The sequence below is a fragment of the Nestor notabilis genome, unplaced genomic scaffold (assembly GCF_000696875.1).
Source record: "Nestor notabilis isolate BGI_N333 unplaced genomic scaffold, ASM69687v1 scaffold7052, whole genome shotgun sequence".
NCBI classification, from domain to species: Eukaryota; Metazoa; Chordata; class Aves; order Psittaciformes; family Psittacidae; genus Nestor; species Nestor notabilis.
This window is the reverse complement of record NW_009916888.1, coordinates 17182-35985: the sequence shown is the minus strand read 5'-3', so window position 1 is coordinate 35985 and position 18804 is coordinate 17182. Positions and strand designations below refer to the sequence as shown.

The window sequence follows — 18804 nt, the reverse complement described above, 5'->3', positions numbered from 1 at the left end:
GGGAGAACACCAGAGAGAGAAAGTTACCAGGTGGAAGCAGTTTGCAGTGTTCTGAAGACACTTCATATATCTTGCCAATCATCTATACCCCCTTCTGTGAGTGAACCCACAACATGCAATGCAAACACTTAACCCATGATAAGGCATCTACAGTCAGTCCCATTTTTCCCTAAGACAAGCAATAATTTCACACAACTCTACCAAAGGCTGCATCAGCCCTGTATGCTTACAGCATTGTGGAAGTGCAAGGTAAAGCTGCACTTCCACAATCCAAACTGCAGATAGCAGATGTTCAGAATACTGAAGGAAATCCAAAGTGCAGATAGCAGATGTACAGAATAAAACATAACACAACACAGTTGTTTGGGCTTTGTGCCAACATATTCTTGGTCTACAGTTCTTGTACAAGAAGTAAGTGAGAAGCACATTGGAACAGCTCAAGTGCTGCTAATAACAAATAGGAAAAAAAAAAACCAGACCTTTATTCGTAGGATATATATTTTTCCATTCCAGAAACGAAACCTAAACAAACTCAAATATCCATAAAGAATGTGCTCGTTACACAGGGTATTGAGCCCTGCATAAACCCCTGCATAAAATAACTCACGAAAACCAAGTCTATTTGCTTATACTTTCTGCAAAACTTATTTCCGGCTTTGTCACTGATCCTCTGTGCATTCATTTCCACTGCTATTAAAGTAGCCAGCAAAAATAGTTAGGATCAGGATCCATGCATTCCCGTTATCCCACATACTAACCTTCATGGCTGACCGCTTTAAAATCTGCTGAATAGCTCTCTGCAGTAAAGGCAGCAAATACAGTGGAGAAAGTAGGTGGTTTATGTCTTTCAATCATCATTCCAATTCAGAAGTCACAATTTGGCTAAAAACTACTTAATCCATACTGAATTCAGTATGGATTCAATATGTATTCAGATTCAGTCATCAAGCTAGTTGTACAGGTAAGTAGCTGGAGTATAATTTAAATAATCTATCTAATGATTGATCTCTATCTCAAAACTTGGTGAGTCACAGCCTCATAGGAAAGACTCATTTAATGACAAATTAACCCTCAAAAGCCAATGTATGTAAATAAAGGCTACTCATACTTTAAGAAGATTAAGAATCTTGCTAATTTCCCAGGTGTTGTTCAGTCTTTGTAAACTACTGAAGTAATTGTTAAATTCATATAAGGTCAGCGAATACTTCTAATTCTGAAGCAGTGAAAGATGACTTTAGTGCTAAAACACACTTTAAAAAAAATAAATAAAATAATTCTGAACATCTACATTTTTTTCCATTAAAAGCTTAGGTTTCAGAAAAACTGCAGCTCACTATATAGTTGTAATTGTGCACCTTACATAGATACCATTTTGTATGCATCTCTGTATGGAAGCAAGTCCTCCTACCTTTCCACTCTTAATTCTTTGTGATATAGTTGCAAAGCGCTGGTTGAGGTCTGACAGTTTAGGCTCTATTACTTTCCTGCAGTGGTCTCCACGGTTTCTCATCAAGTCTATTGCCTGGTCACGCACAGAGTCCACCTTTGGATGCATATCATTCAGCTCAGCCTTTAAGCGCTACAGTCCGTGAGCAAGAGACAGGGCTTGAAGTTAGTAATAAATGCAAAGAGAGAGAAAGAGAGAGAGAGAAAGTGTGCAAAGGAATAGGGAGCAAAACCAAAGCAAATTCAGATAATTACGCATGAGCGTGTAAATCCAGTAGAAACCCATTAGATAACATTTCCACTCGTATCCCTCAAATTTATAGAAGGAATGTATTTACATGTCTGTTTTATTATCTTCTAGTGGAAATTAATGATGAACATTATTTCTAGGCAGGTTCTTACCCGCAATAATACAATCCTCAGCACATTTCAAGATATGCTAAATTATGTTATGTTCCTACTGCTAGGGAGAGCTGCTAATTCATGTATTATTGAGCTGGATGTATAGCTGTTGCTTTCATTTCTGTTTATGGCCATAGCTGTAGCAGGGAAAATTGACCAGATAGATAAAAACCAGTGGGAATATTTTTCTATAAATCTATCACAAATTAAAGATATGCATATAAATCAACATATAACAAAAAAAAAAAAAAAAAAAAAAAAGAGGAAAAATATCTTGTCCTCTCCCATAGTAATTTAAACAGTAGATCCCAGTACGGGCAGAGACTGAAAACCATAGCCGGGCATTCAGGAATCAGAAACAAGTATTGGACATTAAAAATTACATTTCACTGCCTGTATGAAATGCCTTTGTGAAATACAAACATACATAACTGTATTGATAGCAATGATAATTGTACTTTTTACCTGATGGTGGCAAAATTGTTCATTCAACTACAAGTGTGTCTCATAATCCTGCTGAGATGAATGAGGCATTGATTTATGCTCTAACTTGGAATTTGTAAAGTTTTCCCTTAGTAAATGGTATCATTATGTTAGTGTCAGCAAAACAATTCTGATTTTGATTTGCAAACTGTTCTTCAGATGGTATGTGCTGACCATGGAGTTCAATACAAAGTAAAACTTCACAGTGATTTAGGAAGAAAAGAACCAATCCATATAGATAACTTTTTGAAGTTGTTTAATGTTAACAAAGGAGGTATTTAAAATGAGATAGTTTAAAATTCCCATCTTGCAACTTCTGATCAATACACTAATCCATTATTATGCAGCTAGTATGGTGGTGTTCTGGCATGAATGCAAACAGTGTTTGTAGAATTAAAACAATTATATCACACAGATATCAAATGCAGATACCATAAACATTAGGAAAGTATCAAAGAAAAAAAGAAAACACATAAAAAATGAAGAACACAGAAGAAAGGATTTTGTTCAACCAGATGTGTTTAAGGAGTCTTTTCCAGCAAACAGAGGTTTAATAAGCTGCTGTTCTACTCACCAGGAAGTCCCCAAGATTTATAATAACATATCTTGTTTTATTTCTGCAGGGATTTAACTTCTGTAATGCAGTGCAAATTTATTAAGTAATCTACAAGCTGCCAGAGGGTAGCTTTAACACAGAAAAAAATGTTAATCAATTTGTGATACCTTTCCAAATATGCTAGTTTTGACACAGTCTTTTTAGAATAAAATTAATGGTTTTCAGAATATCACATTTTTTTACCTTAAGACTTTCCTCTTTTTGGTGGGGTTTTTGTTTATCAGATTCATCCAACAGTATTTCAGCACGATACATCCAAGTTGTGACATTAGCTAGATTCTGATCAAAAGCCTCCATGTGCTTTTGATATTCCTGCAATGTGGAAAAGGTAAATACTGCATACAAAAAAAGTAATCAGAATTGAAATAATAGCTGTAATTATGCTCAGTGTGGCAAACATGCACACGTTATGAAATTAAACTTTTTTATTTTACACAGCAACTTCTTGTTTTGTGAAGGACAGAATCTGTTTGTTTGCAATGACTTTATATATTAACTTCCCTTAAAAAGACATTCTAGGAGAAAGATAAGCTTCCAAAGAGACAGGCAGAAGGGTGATAAAATCACAGCAAGATGCAGGTGTCTGCAGCTTAGCCAGACTGCTGAGAGGAACAGGAAGCAGATAGCCAGACCTACTGAAGATGGAAAGAAGAGTTTCCCAAGAAGCAGGTACAGAATTCACTTTGGAAAGCCACTAAGTTGATTAAAACTCATGGTAACAAGGATGCACTTGCAAGTCACAATCAAGAACAGGAGCTTTGTATCTAAAACTCTTATTTACATTTCATCTAACTTTCCTGTTTCGAGACTGCTTTTTAAAAAACTATTCTAGTTGACATTCTGATTCCCCACCCCCCACCCCCCACCCCCACTTAATTTAAAAACATTTTGTCTTTTTTGGTGTGCTGACTAGAATGAGGCCTATGCATATCCACACCATACATATGTGTACCACACACCTGAGATCAAAGATTTTACTAGTCCTTTTGATCTTCACATCTATATATCTTTATTTTACACTGTTTTAATGTCAGTACAAGACCAAATCTCTCTCTTAAACTTTCTTATCATGGGTTCTAGAAAATATTAACAAAAGAATCCAAAGCAGAGAAAGAGAGAAATTAAAGGAATGTATAACTATACCAGACTATAAAGTCCATTACATGTTTCTTATAGTTTCACATTTAATCTGAGCGCCTACATCATATTGGATTAAATGCTTAAGTTTTCCAGATACTTTCACTTGTATATTGTATACAGCTAAAGAAGCCCTGTAGTGATGCTGTACATCTGTTGCAGAAGCATTTTAATGTAGCCACACAGACTCGAGTGGAGCTTTAATCCACCAAGCTCTGAAAAGTCATGATAAAGGCTAACACACACTTGAGAACATTGAGAGTGCAGTTTTTCTGGGTTGAAACTGCATTCCAATGGTCTCAGCAACAGAAACAGCATCCAAGATTTCCCAAAGCATTCTCACAGGCTGATTGTTAAGATTCTTCTGTGTTTAAGGGTTCAGGATGTCATCAGTACAGAACGAATTTTAAGGGATAATACAATTATGTCAATATAAGCAGTACAAAGCAGCTGGGGCTGAGGCTCCTGCATCCATACTAAATGTGTATTATGCATTTTAATTTTGACTAGGCTTAATCTGGTCCCCTTAAGTAATTATCCCTGCCAAAACATGCACTATAAAGCTATCCAAAGGACGATCATGCAGTTCTGAAAGACCAAATCATAGTCCTTGAGCACATCAGATGTGAACCCTGAGCAGGGCTCCTGATCCATTTGCATCTGAAATTAGTGTTTTGTGGACCAAACCAACACGCAAGCAGGAATTTATGTTCTGACTGTACTGTTCAAACAGAAATGCTAATGTAGCCAAATGTAGCTGAGTCTGTTGGTATGAATACCAAGACTTACTCAACTTATTTGACTATTTCTTTCACTTGATTCATATTTAAGTAGTCTAGGTCATCAGAAATAAACTGCACTTCATTTATTAGGAAAAGAAACAAAACCAACCCAACAATAAAACTCCAACTAAAACCCAAAACAAAATATAACAATCCCAGAACTACTGTGGCAGACAGGAATGGGAAGCACTAACAATCAAGGCTGGACAGAGCCATCACTCAGTAAGCAGTCAGATTCTTAAAATATAAACAATGTCCTAAATGACAATCAATCTGATTGTCTGTGTACCTACGTATTGAATAAGCATAGTCCAAGGCACCAGAAAAAGCACTCCTGTAAGGCTAAGCACCTATGACTGAGCACCAACGTCTCCTCTGAACAAGTGTGTTTCTCTTACCAGTAACAGATTGAACCATTCCTCAGCGCGTGACGTTACTGCTATCCAATTACTGTTCAGGAGGATGAGTTTGTCCTCCACTAGACTTTCCCTTCCTTTCAGTACTGTCTTCAAATTCTCTCCTAAATCACTGATGCTTTTAAGTTGGACCTGGCGTTTCTCAATCTCCTTCCGTGTTGCCTACATGAGCAGAATAAAAAAATAAAAGTTCAGGAAATGAAGAATTCTCCACACTAAGAACATGACATATTTAAACAGCCAGTAAGTTCACACTAAAATACACACTCTTACTTCTGCATTCTGTGAAGAGCAGTAAGTTTAAAGCAACTTGTTCCTCTGTAGCTCTGACAAAATTGTAAATGTTCTCCATAGCCTCACAATATTTTTTCGTAGTAGTTTAATTTTAAAAACTGTAAGTTATCTCTCATTCCAGTGCTCAAACTGTTGTTTTAATACTTAATTAGTAAACAAGAATCCACATTTTACGATATTTATATTGTGAAGTTACTTTGCATATAATAAAGGGGCACAGTTATCAAATAGCACATAAAGTTTACATAATAAATGGAACAATAATAAAACATCGTCATGCCGTTTTAAGACTTGGAGAACTCCATTGAAAATACTCTAGTGAAATATTTGAATATTCCTTTAATATTTTCCAATGAAATCTTTTTCAGCAGAAACCATGTTCTTATCTCCTGTAAGATTTCTTGTTTCTTAATTGTAGAAATGCATCTTTTTATTACAGTCACATGGGATTCACTTTGAGAACTAAATTAGTAAAATAAGCTATTGTTCACAACATCTCTAAGCTTGAATGACTAAAATACATATACAAGATCAGATTTCCAGCATCTCCTCCCACTATTATCTTACCTTATATAAATAGCTTTAAATGATATGTCAGCTAATATAATTTACTCATTATGTCTTCATATTTGTTGCAACATGCTATGACACAATGCAGAATACAACAATCTTGCTGAATACTTAAGGAGAGGCACAAATTCCATACACGTAATATTACCTATAACCATTTTTATGAGAGAAATTTATCTGAGCTCCTTCGCACCTGATAGAAATGATCCAGGCATATATGATCTCTGCTTATAAAATAAAGCTTGAACTAGAAGTTAAATCGTCCAAACTGAACACAAACAGGAGAAAAGTAAGAATCACTCGTCTCCAGAGACATTGATTTCTCAAAGATAACTTGAATACACTAAAAGAAGAACCACTTCTAGTCAAACTGCAATCACAATTCTTCCATCTCAGGATCAACACTTTTACTGCATAAAACCTCACCTTTCTATCCTCCACCCTATCACACCTCTCACAGTCACACATCAGTATAATTTTGTTGCTAATTCCATTGCTAGGAAAGTACAATTTTCAGTTTGCAGTAAAGACAGCACAGAAATTATTTTTTTTTTTTGGTACAGTACAGTCTTAATAGTACCTCCAAGTTGGCATATGTTATGTTTTAAAGCAGCAGCTCACTTTCTATGTTAAATAGAATTAACGATCTGATTTTGTAATGTTATTTCACAGAAAAGCTTTTACACTTGCATTTCATGTATGACTATTTTTCACATTCTACAAATTTTTTCAAATACACAGGCTATGTAATAGAATCAAGACATGATTAATGCAAATTATTAACTAGAAAATACATAATTATAGAATTTGAAATGGAGAGTTTCAAATTTCAACATGTTCTTGTCAGATTAAAGGAAAAACATGCCCTTTTCTAGTACAATTTTTTCTGTTTCACAGCAGGTACAAAATGTCATCATAAACAAAAATGAGGCAAAGAATATGGAAAATATTGATCAGCTTGATTATCTTTTCTGAACAACTTCAACTTGGAAAAGAATTTCTGAAGCATGTTTACTATGGATTGTAGCTTCCTTTGTATTTTATGTATATAAAAACTCAGATCAATCTTGATCTATCCATATATAAATATTAATCCTAATTAGAAATGTAAATTGACGGACTGGTTAATTAAATGTCTATGTAATAAAACTGCTACTACCCAAAAGCAGGATGTGTAATTCTGTATGTGTAACAAAATGTAATAGTTCTTTGCCTGATCCCAGGAGTTTTCCCTTTCAAAGTAAAGAAATAACCACACTAGATGCACCTATATTAACACTTTTGTGTATTACCAAGTAAGGGACATAAATAACCAATGAGGCAAGTAAACAATAACATTTCTCCCCACCTTCTTAAAAAAAAACACTGAGGCCTTCAACACAGCATCAAAGTGTAAAAGCCATCTTCTGGAACACTTCAAATCTCAATTATTCAAAATTCTTATGTATAAAATCCTAGACCTACTCAATACAACTTTAAAAACAGCAGGGTCTGAAAAGACAGCAGGATTCCACACTGCAAGATCAGCTATGACCTCCTCTGTATGGTATAATAGGTATTGGTAAACTAACAACTTTTTTTCAGTTCCTTCTCAGGTTCCAATATTCAGTGAATTGGTCTTCACTTACCACCATTCCCTGGCTGTTCTTGGGAAATAAAAGAGCACATTTAAAAATCAAGGGAAAAAAAAAACCAAACCAAAACAAACAAACAAAAAACCCAAAACCAGTCTTGCTGTATTTAACTCCCTTCTGGTTGCCCTAACATCATATTGCATTTCAGCTGTGCAGTTTAAAAATAGGTAAGAAAGATGTAGAATTTTAATTTTTAACTACAGAATCAAAAGTATGAGTCTAAAATAAAAGAATGGCATTTAAAACATCCAATGCCTTTATTAAAAAAAAAATAAAAAATTAAATCCCAAACACCACCACAATGGGTTAATTATGAAACATTAACAAATAAAGTGGTGAAATTCTTCCCAGAAGGTCTAGGCGATTTATACACTTTGATTTTGTGTGTTTATCAGGATGAAAAAATGTAACATAAAGAAACTACGTAAACCTATTAGAAGTTGGGAATTTTCTGATTCAATCTCACATGCCCTTTCGGGGGAACACAAATGTGTAAATAAAAGGTTGAACTAAGTATCATAACACCCAGAATTCAGTTACAGCTGTGAAAATTTGTCAGCAGTGTTCAACAGTGCTTTAAAACAAATTACATTCACTCTGTCATTTATCATTATAGTTATTATATTATTTTTTTTTTTCCCCCTTAGGACTAGTCTATTTATTTACAAAACAAAAATTTATTGAAGTGTGTATTGCCTGCTGGAAGACAAAGGTTCCACAAATACTTTCAGGAAAGATATATTAAAGATAAATATATATACACACATTGATATCTCTTCTCTACGTATGCCTCCATGTAGGAACACATCTACTAGCAGATACAAGAGTTAAAGATGATGGCAATCTCTTCACTCAAATTGCTGTTCAAATTTCTGTTAGACAGAATTCTGAAATGTCTCCTTGGAAGAAATTCTTGTACTTCCACATTTTTGAAGTACCAGTTACAGCTATGTGGTACAGGATACCACAACAGAAATTCTTTGAACCAAAAAATTCATTTGCATTTCACTGAATTAAATCTTTCCTTATCTTTTAAAGAAACCTTTTTTTTTTTTTTCCCCACTTGTGTTTCTCAGAAAAATGCTGGTAGTGTGCCTTAATCAAAACTGGGACATCACATCTGCACTGAAGCCCCAGGAGCTGAATGTTTCCAAGATAAATGGCATATAGGTTCCTAGCACCCAGGAAAGGAAAGGAATCAGACAGATCCTTCTCTGTTAAATGTGGAGGATGCCTCTGATGACCAGTTTCTAATCTCCATCCTGGTAACACCAGAGGGAGCAGAGAGAGAGTGAGAAGACTAGCTGAGCTTGCCTTATATCAGTCCCTACCATCAAAGCCTCAGGAAATAAATTGTAGTTCAAATAAAATAGTAGTTATAAAAAAAAGCTTTATTTAAGAAAAACAATTTCAGATGTCTTGAAACCTGGATAGAAACGAGATTGCTTTGCAGTGTTGAAAGGCATGGGGATAAGCTTTACTGTGAATTCTTGAGGTTTGTAGGTGCATACAGAAGTATTTTTTCCATTTTACATATGGATCAATAGGATGACAGGGTGAATCATGTCAGTATGAACAAAAGACATTCCCTGTGCACTTTGAGCAGGGTTTACACCTTTCTCTGAACCCACTGTACTGTGGCATACTCTTTCAGTTTACCAACAAAAACTACTGGTTTGGTTTTGTTGGTTTGGGTTTTTTTACTTGATGTTTCATAAGAGAGTGAAAATCATAACCTCCTTCACATGAGCAAATACTAGGAATGAATTACATTTGAAAGCAGAAGCTACATAGAATAGCTTTTCCTGAGGACATGCTGCATATGGTTTTTAAACTATACTTTATAATGGCAAAACTACCATGTACCAAGTTGAACTGCTGGTGTTTTTTTCAAACAATTCAGAATTGTGATTAAATGCAGAGGGTAAGATCTTAGTTGTGCTGGTCATTAACATATGTAGATTTTAAAAAATTAAACACGCATGGCTGAATGAAGAAAAGTTCTGTATTACTCTTCTACACAATCTGTGTGCCATGGACTCCTTGAAAGTAATCTTCGCAATTTGAACCTCTCTAAAAGAAATTAGGTGGCTCAGCTCTAATGAGTGGGATGTCAGAATTAATTTGAAGTCGACATTATGGCCTTCTCAGTGGCTGATTATACACATTTTTGTTTATTCACAGCACATCTTTTATTTTTATTGCGTTCTGGACGCTGACTATGAATCAACTGTCACAACTTGCAGATAATTTTCTTTTACTGATTTTACTGACAGGAAATATGTTGCTAAATGTGTTAGCTCATGTAATTCTAAGTACTTCAAGTCAACTTTATACTCACTGGTATTATACAATGTGCTAAAATATCGTTAAAGCACTGGCAGACACATACTGCTGATAGTAGGGAGCAATACAGTACTTTTCCTAGTAATACCATCTGCTATTTCCTTTCTGAGAACAGTTTCCTGGCAATCTAATTCTTATCAGGCCAGTTCCTGATTAAAAGACAAATAAATCCCTCAGTGGTTAACGTCTTCAGTGATAAATACGTTCACTAAATCAGGCTTCTAATTATAAAAGGATTTCTAATATACAATGTTTAATGACTATCTTTCCACCCACATGTCATTTTTCTTATCTATTATAACAGAACCAAATTCAAGTGGAAAGATTTAGCTTGTCTCCACTGAGTAAAAAGGGGATTTAGAGTCTTCAGTATACTGCCAATCTCATTTCACGTAACTCACCCAAGTTTTTGTTGCATCCTTAGAAAAATTCTAGACACGAATAAATAAATAATACACTTCACATTCATATTAATGCTATGTTTCGCTAACATAATTTCCTACTCAAGATAGACATTCATTTTTATTTCTAGGTGTTTATACCATGAAGCCAATGTTTGCATGTATGATTTTTTCTTTAATTCTATCCTCTATAATTATCTTTGAAACCCTCTGCGTTCTCTTCACTTTTAAGAAGTCTTGGGCTCTGAAAACAATTAGAAATAAGTGCAGTAATAAATATAACTGCTTCCTTATGCTGTAAAGGAAAAAGATTATGAGCCCTCTGCTAAGTTATGTCAGCAGCAGCATACCTTCAGTTTTCAGTTCATTCACACTACTGACTTCCCTCTCCCCCTCCATTTTCCATCTTAGTTTTTCTGCAGACTTTCCTCACAATGGGTATTTGCTGGTCTTAATTCATCTCCCCGTGCATTTCATTAGATTGGTTACTGTTTTTGGCAGCCTACTTACCCAGGAAGTCCAAAGCCCAAAGCTGTGACATTAATCTGATACTGTGAGACCCTGGTTCTGGGGACTGAATTATTAATGTACAACTCTGTATGATGCCCCAATGAAAACCACACAGGACTAACAGTATTGTGCTTATTTATGAAGTCCTCACAAGAATTTTTAAGTGTCCAGGATCACATGCGGTATGTAATACATGCTTCTTTATGAACAGGTATACTAATTTTACATAGTTTCTGCAAATACTTACATTTAGAAGACTAGGATCTGCCACCTATACTATCTGTTGGATTGCTCAAAATTAAAAGTGTGTTTGTATTTATGAAAACATTGTCTTATAATGCCTAAAGGGAATCTAAATAAGGGAATTCTAAAAGACACTCAATACATACATACTTCAACAAGAGGAAGCTGCTCTCACCCGAAGTTGTTTTTTATTCTTATTTTAGTGATGAATTGACTGAAGGAGAAGAGTGGAGGTACTATAGAAGGTTATACTGCAGCGAAGGCCTTGGGCAGGATTTGAAGCCAAAATATGCTTCTTACCAGTTTTTCCTGCGACCCTTCAGTTCCTGGTAAGAATTTAAAATACTCAATGCCATTCTTTAAGATTAGTAGGTGGGGTGGTTCCCATCTGATATATTTTTCATGTTGATATTTCTAATTTTAATTAGCTTTTGTTATTTTTTCAATTATCATGAGATAAAAATATGTTGTACTTTTTGTAGCAAGCATAAGACATAACAAGGACTTCCCACTGTGTCACTGCACTGATCATCAGGCTTTAGGTTCTAATTATGAAACTTCTGAAGCATTAATGTTCATATCTAACAAGTAAATGACATTAAGGACAAATCTTTCTAATTAAACTGCTGTGAAGCTATATACTTCTGGATCAACTTTCCTGAACACACATGCAGGAACATAGAGTGTACACTTCCATTTCAGTAGAATTATACTGTGCAGTTTAACACCAACAAATATGATTTCTATTTTCATGACTGCATAAACGGACTGAGTACCTGACAGGTTAGTTTGGTGGCATTAAAATAGCACAATTATCTAACCCGTCTCTTAAAAATCTGACACTTGTCCTTTATTATGGGTGTTAAGATCACATTATCAATCAAAAGAAATGAGAGGAACTGCACAGACTTTATTGCAGGAAAAGCAGCAAGTGAAAATGAGAGTACATCAAGCAGCAATGTTCTTTTCAGGGACTGAGGTTTTGATTTGAAAGTCAAAGCAGCAATAGTCAAAGCAGTAAGATACTAATAGCAAAAGTTGATCTTTATATATTTTTTGATACTACTTTTAAAATTTGTTATTCTTGGAGACCGATGACCAAAAATCCCCAATTGCAAACCTCACAAAAAACTTACAGACTTTCTTTCATTATTAGTTTGTAAATCATCAGTGCATTTCAGTGCTAAAGAGATTTTAGTAAGCTGAGAAGCTTGAAAGGCACAGTTAAAGACAAAAATAAAATTAATAATAAACCCAAACAAACAAAAAAAAAACCCCAACAAAAACCCAAACCAGAAATAGAATTTAACTCCAGTGCCTTTAACCTGCAGTCTTTAAAAAAATTGGTAATGCCTGTGTTTTATTCACAACTATTTCTATAATGCATGGTAAAACTGGTAAAATAAAGGATTACTCCTATTAAAGCAGAAGTGATAAATTTTTGCACAAAAAACCAATACCGTCTGTGGTCAGTCTTTTGTTTTGGTTTGGGATTTTTAATTTATTTTGAAATTATACGGGAACACTTATCCAAAATGCTGCTTGCTGCACATAATCATATGAAATTTTGAAGCTTTGGATAATGTCAAGCATAGTTTCCTCTGAAGCACAGTTTTTTAGTATGTATGCACAATGATGACTTGGCTTGGTTTATGTTCTGAGTTCGATTGGATTTATTACATATGCAGAATATAAATATAGATTAGCTAGTGTTGAGTGATACCATGCTAAGTCTCACCATCACACAGAGATAAGGCAGTTTGATGTAGAACTCTTGCATTCCTTAGTGATTCTGTAAGATGTTTATCTGAACCGTAACGTGTAGTAATTTTGAGGAAAGTTTCATTTTAGGCTTTAAGTTTTAACCTGAAGTAAGAGTTCAAGGTGAAGTCCATGGAAGTAAGAAGCCCCCAGAATGAAAGCAAATGAGTTCTAAACCAAAAAGGGCAAGAAAACGAACACCCCACCTCCTGGCCACTATCTGAATGTGTGGAATATATATAGTGTTCTGACATCCTTTACCTTTCATCCACTGGAGCTGTTTTACCGTGTAATACTTTTCTAATCTCGAGTAGAATGGGCAGAGAGAGAAAAAGATCTCTATTTATATGGATCTCTATTTACATGCATATTGGATTATTGGATAGATAATTTATAGCACTCTGAAAATGAAATTCTAACTTTAAATTCACCTTGGTGAAGATTACTGTAATATGAAAGTGAATTGTGCTATTGATATATGCAGAGACAAGATGGTTTAACTTTTCTGAGCATTAATGTTAGGGTAATGATATTAGAGATATTAGATAATTAGAGATAATGCCTAACAGTTTAAAAGTTCCACTAATTAAAATGCCAGGTTTTTTATTCTCTTTATCAAGAAAGAAATCTATCTTCCTGTAATATGCATAAACTGAGACATAGAAAGGTATAGTGCGTGTTACATTGTTACCTTGCCCCAGGCAATTTCAGCATCCAAATTGCTAGGCATCCCCTGCACAGCTGATCTCTTTGTCAATTCTGCATCTGTCGCTGCAAGCCATTCTGTCATGGCATTAATTTCTTTCCGCAGCTTCCGGGACAATTTCAAGCATTTCTCTAACTCTTGCTTTTTTTCTGTCACCTGCAGAAAGAAAACACGTGTTTCTTAACTTTTCAGTCGAACAGGTTTAATGACTTTTTTATATATACCATTTTCTATGCGCCACTTTTCTATAAAAGTTTAACTTGCAATTTCACTAGCCAAGGTGCAGTATTAATACAGTTGTATCTTGCCTTAGTTCTCTCAGTATCTGTAATTTTGCTCTAGAATGTAAACACCTGCAAGAAAGATATTTGCATGAAAACACACTGAGTTTGAACTAGCAGCAGACTTATGTTGACCTCCTCCTCTGTTTTGAAGTGATGCATAGCAAATGAATTTGGAATAATTGCATTAAAAAGCTTCCCTTGAGATGAAAAATAGATGTCAAAACACTTCAAAGAGTTTATTTTCGTATAGGTGGCCATATTGTGATACAGAACTCTCAAGTTTTTTTCCATGTAGCTACACTACACAGAATAAAAAAAAAATCTCTGCCAAAAAAACCCCAAAATCTTGAAATAAAAAAAGTCACTGAATGATATCAAATTAAGGCAACACAGTTAATTAAGTTTTTAATTTCCTGAACATTTTGGACATGAAGTATTATGGACAATCTGTTTTATTTGTTCATATTATATACTACCTGGAAGGAAAGCTGAATATTTGTGTTGTCTTGACTGTCTTACACTGCATTTTGGTGCAATCTGGAGGATTATGGGGAAATAAAAGCTTCCCTGCAAGCCCCTGAGCATGTTCAGGGAAAGGGAGAGAAGATAACACATACTTAGTAGAGAAGGCAGAAAGTCAAAGGAAGATATCTCAGATGGGAACCTACACCACAATAGACATTAGGCAATAAGTAATTAGAAAATAAAAAATAATAAATCCTGTTGTGCTGAAGCTTAAAAAAGCCCCATCAGCGAAGGCGGATTAAAAGTGTTCCATAGGTCAATAATATTTAAAAAAAACCCTACTAATTACCTTGTATGTCTATTAGTAACCACGTGAGATTGTAGCCACTGATTTTTAAGTACTTTTAAATATAAAAAAAGCCTGTCTAGTATCAGATATCCAAACCTGCTATCAGTATGTACTAAAACTACTTTGGGTTTTGACACTTTTTGAGTAGCAGAAGCACAATGATCAAATTGATTCCTCGCTCGACTGTCAAGGAGAGTCTGAGGTTTTAAAATGTTACAGGATGTTACAAGGTTAGGTGCATGGCTTTTGTTATCCCTGAATAAACAGAACATATTTGCCCAGGGAATAAGCCATAAAGTGTCCCTGATCATACATTATCGCTCTATAGAGGCTCACCACTAAAATGTCAGGAACATTTCTTCACTGAATATGCTTTATATGCTTTCTTGTATGCCAAATTTATTAAATGAGACCTCAGAATTTATAGTCAAGCCAAGAGGTAAACCCCTCGAAGGACTATAAAATACAGCTATTTAGAGCCCCGTTCACACATGGACCCAGAAATTCACCCATGTTTTTCAACTCTTCTGATGAGTATTAATAGTCATTGTAAACAACTATTCGCAGGTACTTAACTGCAATACAATGCAAAGTGCACTAGCCTGACTGCCTGGGTAAGAATTCTAAACACTTAGTATACTACAAAATTAAGTTACTGATACATGCTGAAACACAGGAAGAAAATTTGTTTTGCTACAAACATCTCTGAACTCTGTATATAGTATCAATAATACTGCACTATTTCCATACACACTGTATATATCCAGAGGTTACCGCTTAATCAGTTTTTGTATTTTAAAGATGTATTTCTGAAGAAAAATAGGAAACAGTGCCCTCTAAAGGCCTTCTGTATAATAAAGTGTTATCAACAGCATTATCTCCATAAATTTTCTCTGTATTTTAAAGCTTTTTTAGCGATGTTAGTTTACTCACAAGATTTTGTAATAAATAAAAGTAAAATGAGAAAAGCATATATTTAAAGCAAAAAAGGTATTTTACAGCCTTTCAGTTTTACAGCCAAAAATTCCTGCGCAGCAGCAGGATTGTGAAGACAGGCCTGATCTTGTAATAGCACCTACTGCATGCAATGCCCTTAGGAGAGCAGCAAGAACATTATTACTGCCACTCTGTTTTAGAGTACTGCTCTGTATTCTGATGAATTATGATAGATTTTACACAAGTATGCTACAGAACCTACCTCATGGCCACTCACAAGTAACTACCTAAACTGTAATGTAGTTGTTTGTGTCTACATGCACATATGTGCTCGTGTCAGAAAGAGAGAGAATACAGGTAAGTGAATGCAGAAGCATGCACAGGAATATTTGTCATAAATGCAACCACTGCACCATGATAATCAAAGGAGATGTTGATTTCTTGCAATATAATCTCAAGCCTATCGAGGCCACTGCTAAAGTTTCAAAATTATCCTTCATGCTTTTAAAGTATATTTGGCTAAAAATGATGTTCTGAACAGATGAAACTCACTCCTAGGCCAAAGAGAGGTTTAAGGTCTGATACCACCTAAGCAATTAGGACTATTAACAAGTATTTATATCCATATGTGTATATACAAAAAATACCCCAAAAAGCCAGCCAACCCCAAAAACAAAAGAGAAAACCTGCCAAAAAAAAAAAAAAAAAAAAGAGAAGAAAAAAGGAAAGGAAAGGAAAAAGGAAAAAGGAAAAAGAAAAAAGGAAAAAGAAAATAACTTATAAGACACCCACACCTTCCCCTTCTTCTTAAGGGGAAGACTTTCTAGGCTCAAAGGGTCTAGTTATGATAACTAAAATACATAGAAAAAAAAGAGCATATACAGAACTTCTTATAATAATTTTCCTGTCCATTTGAGAGCACAACACTTCAGCATTGTTCAACATGTTATATTCAAGCATTCCATCTGCTTAAAAATATGCTTTACAATTGTTTCAAATATGGGGGGACACATGAAATCACACAAGTCAATTTGTGCTTGGAGATGTGTTTTTCCCTCAGCCTATCTATTTCAGTCCTGAGACTTAATATTTGTTATAACTACTATAAGTTTTGTCTTGAAAAGACTTTAACTCAATGAAATCAATTAGGGTTGATAATGGTTATCTGATTCTTTTAGTTCTGCATCTCTGGGCTTTTGTGACTTTCTCTAAAACCATTAACTACCATGCTATGTAAAAGTAGATGTGAGAAATTCCATCAAGGACAACAAAGCTAAACACAGCACTGCAGATTGAGTGAATTTGCAATATGGCTCACTTCACATCACTAATGGCTTCCTAATGGCAAATTTTTATTCCTTCATTAGTTAAAAGAGGGTTCTTATGACAATGGCACCTGTCTGCTGTTATGTTAAAAATAAAGTAGGAATACATGCTACAGTCCTTTCTAAAATAATGGAGATACGAAATATATTATCTTATGTCAAATGTTAGCTATCAATACCTTCATGAAGCAGGCTCTTCAGGTTTTCTACACTCTAAGACTGATGTGTCTTAATACTTCTATTTTCTAGCAAGAGAGAGATCCATTTTAAGTCAAGTTTCCAAATTAGTATTATCTCTGTCAAAAGTAACATAACTCTTGGTTTATCCTACTGTAGTCATTGGGGTTTGGTTATCATTACGTGTTTAAACCACATTCTGTTTTAACATTATGTGTTTAAAACACATTCCAGGTTACCATGGCTCTTTTTTTTTTCCCTTTAATAATTTATAATCTGACAAAATAAAAAGTTTGCATGCTCTCCTCTTTTGTATATTTCAAGCATATGAATCTTAGAAATAAACAGACAGCTATATCTGTCATTTACACATTCTTCCACTTACAGCACCAAATTTACTTTGATATTACAGTTTTTGTATGTTCTGTGGGCAGTTCTAGTGAGGGTAAGAGGAAGAAAACTGAGTAAGGAAGAACAGTTGTTAATTGAATTATTTGCCTGAAGTCACCTTTATGACAATACCACAACTTCTTTTTAGAGATCAAAGGTCCTTGTAGAGCTTTGTATTTTAGGAGCAGGCAACACACTCCACAGATAACACAGACCCAGAATAAAAAGTCTGATGTATGGTTTTTTTCTTTCCTAATCACAATCTTGTTAATATCGGTTAGTAGTCTGTCTTTCCTACTGTTTAGTAAATAAAACAATTCTCTGTTTGAAACTGGAACAGCACTTAAGTGTATATGATTCGATAAAGAAATGATGCATAGATGGAAATTTTACACAAGGAATGACAGTGCATGGGAAATTAACAGGACTCGATTCTACAAGGTTAATTATATATAAATAACTATCACTGGCATCATAAGGTAAAAGTCTGACACATTTTGAGAACTATTTATCTTTTTCTGGAAGTGAAGTTGAGATTATATAAAAAAATATAGGGAAAGTATTCATGTAGTCCTCCTAATCATATGCTGACATTCACTAAGTGATCAAGCTGATAGCTGTATCGATATCTGATTTAAAACAAACAAACAAGTTGTATTCCGAGGAAATACATTCCTCATTACAGAGCTCAAAGGATGATGATTTACTTTTGCCCAACATGAAGTAAGTTGATAGTCCTATGGAATGGAGGATGATGACAGAATTCTAAAGAAGAGTTCACTGGTATCTCAGATGTGTAATAAAGGGACAGTTCTTCCACATACTGATAACTAAACAATACTCTGTGTGGCTTATACAGTGAAAAGGTAAGTCAGCATTGAGCATGACATTTAAACCAAGGAATGGTTATGAGAATATCTGAACACATGTGTGGTCAAGAGTGTAGAAGCAGCAAGGCAGAGTGGCACACAAATGCTCCCTGAAGAAAGCCACAGCAGCAAGAATCTCTGGTCAACAAATTTTTGAACTGCAACAAAAGGAATTATATACTTAAACATCTGGACAGTCAGAGGGAGAAGGAAATGAAAAGGGGGCATTGTCTCTTTTATGAAGTACCTCCTTAAGTAAAGC

General features: G+C 34.8%; 1 protein-coding gene across 1 annotated transcript in view; it reads right to left on the bottom strand.

Moving 5' to 3' along the window:
- The window catches only part of LOC104413727 (dystrophin-like), a gene marked incomplete at both ends in the record, with an annotated part of 54735 nt that overhangs the window by 21494 nt on the left and 14437 nt on the right, over positions 1-18804 (bottom strand). Inside the window, 4 exons of the mRNA XM_010024800.1 lie at positions 1409-1579; positions 3131-3259; positions 5265-5444; positions 13733-13903. Coding sequence (XP_010023102.1) covers positions 1409-1579; positions 3131-3259; positions 5265-5444; positions 13733-13903 — 651 coding nt within the window. The remainder of the gene's footprint in view (positions 1-1408; positions 1580-3130; positions 3260-5264; positions 5445-13732; positions 13904-18804) is intronic.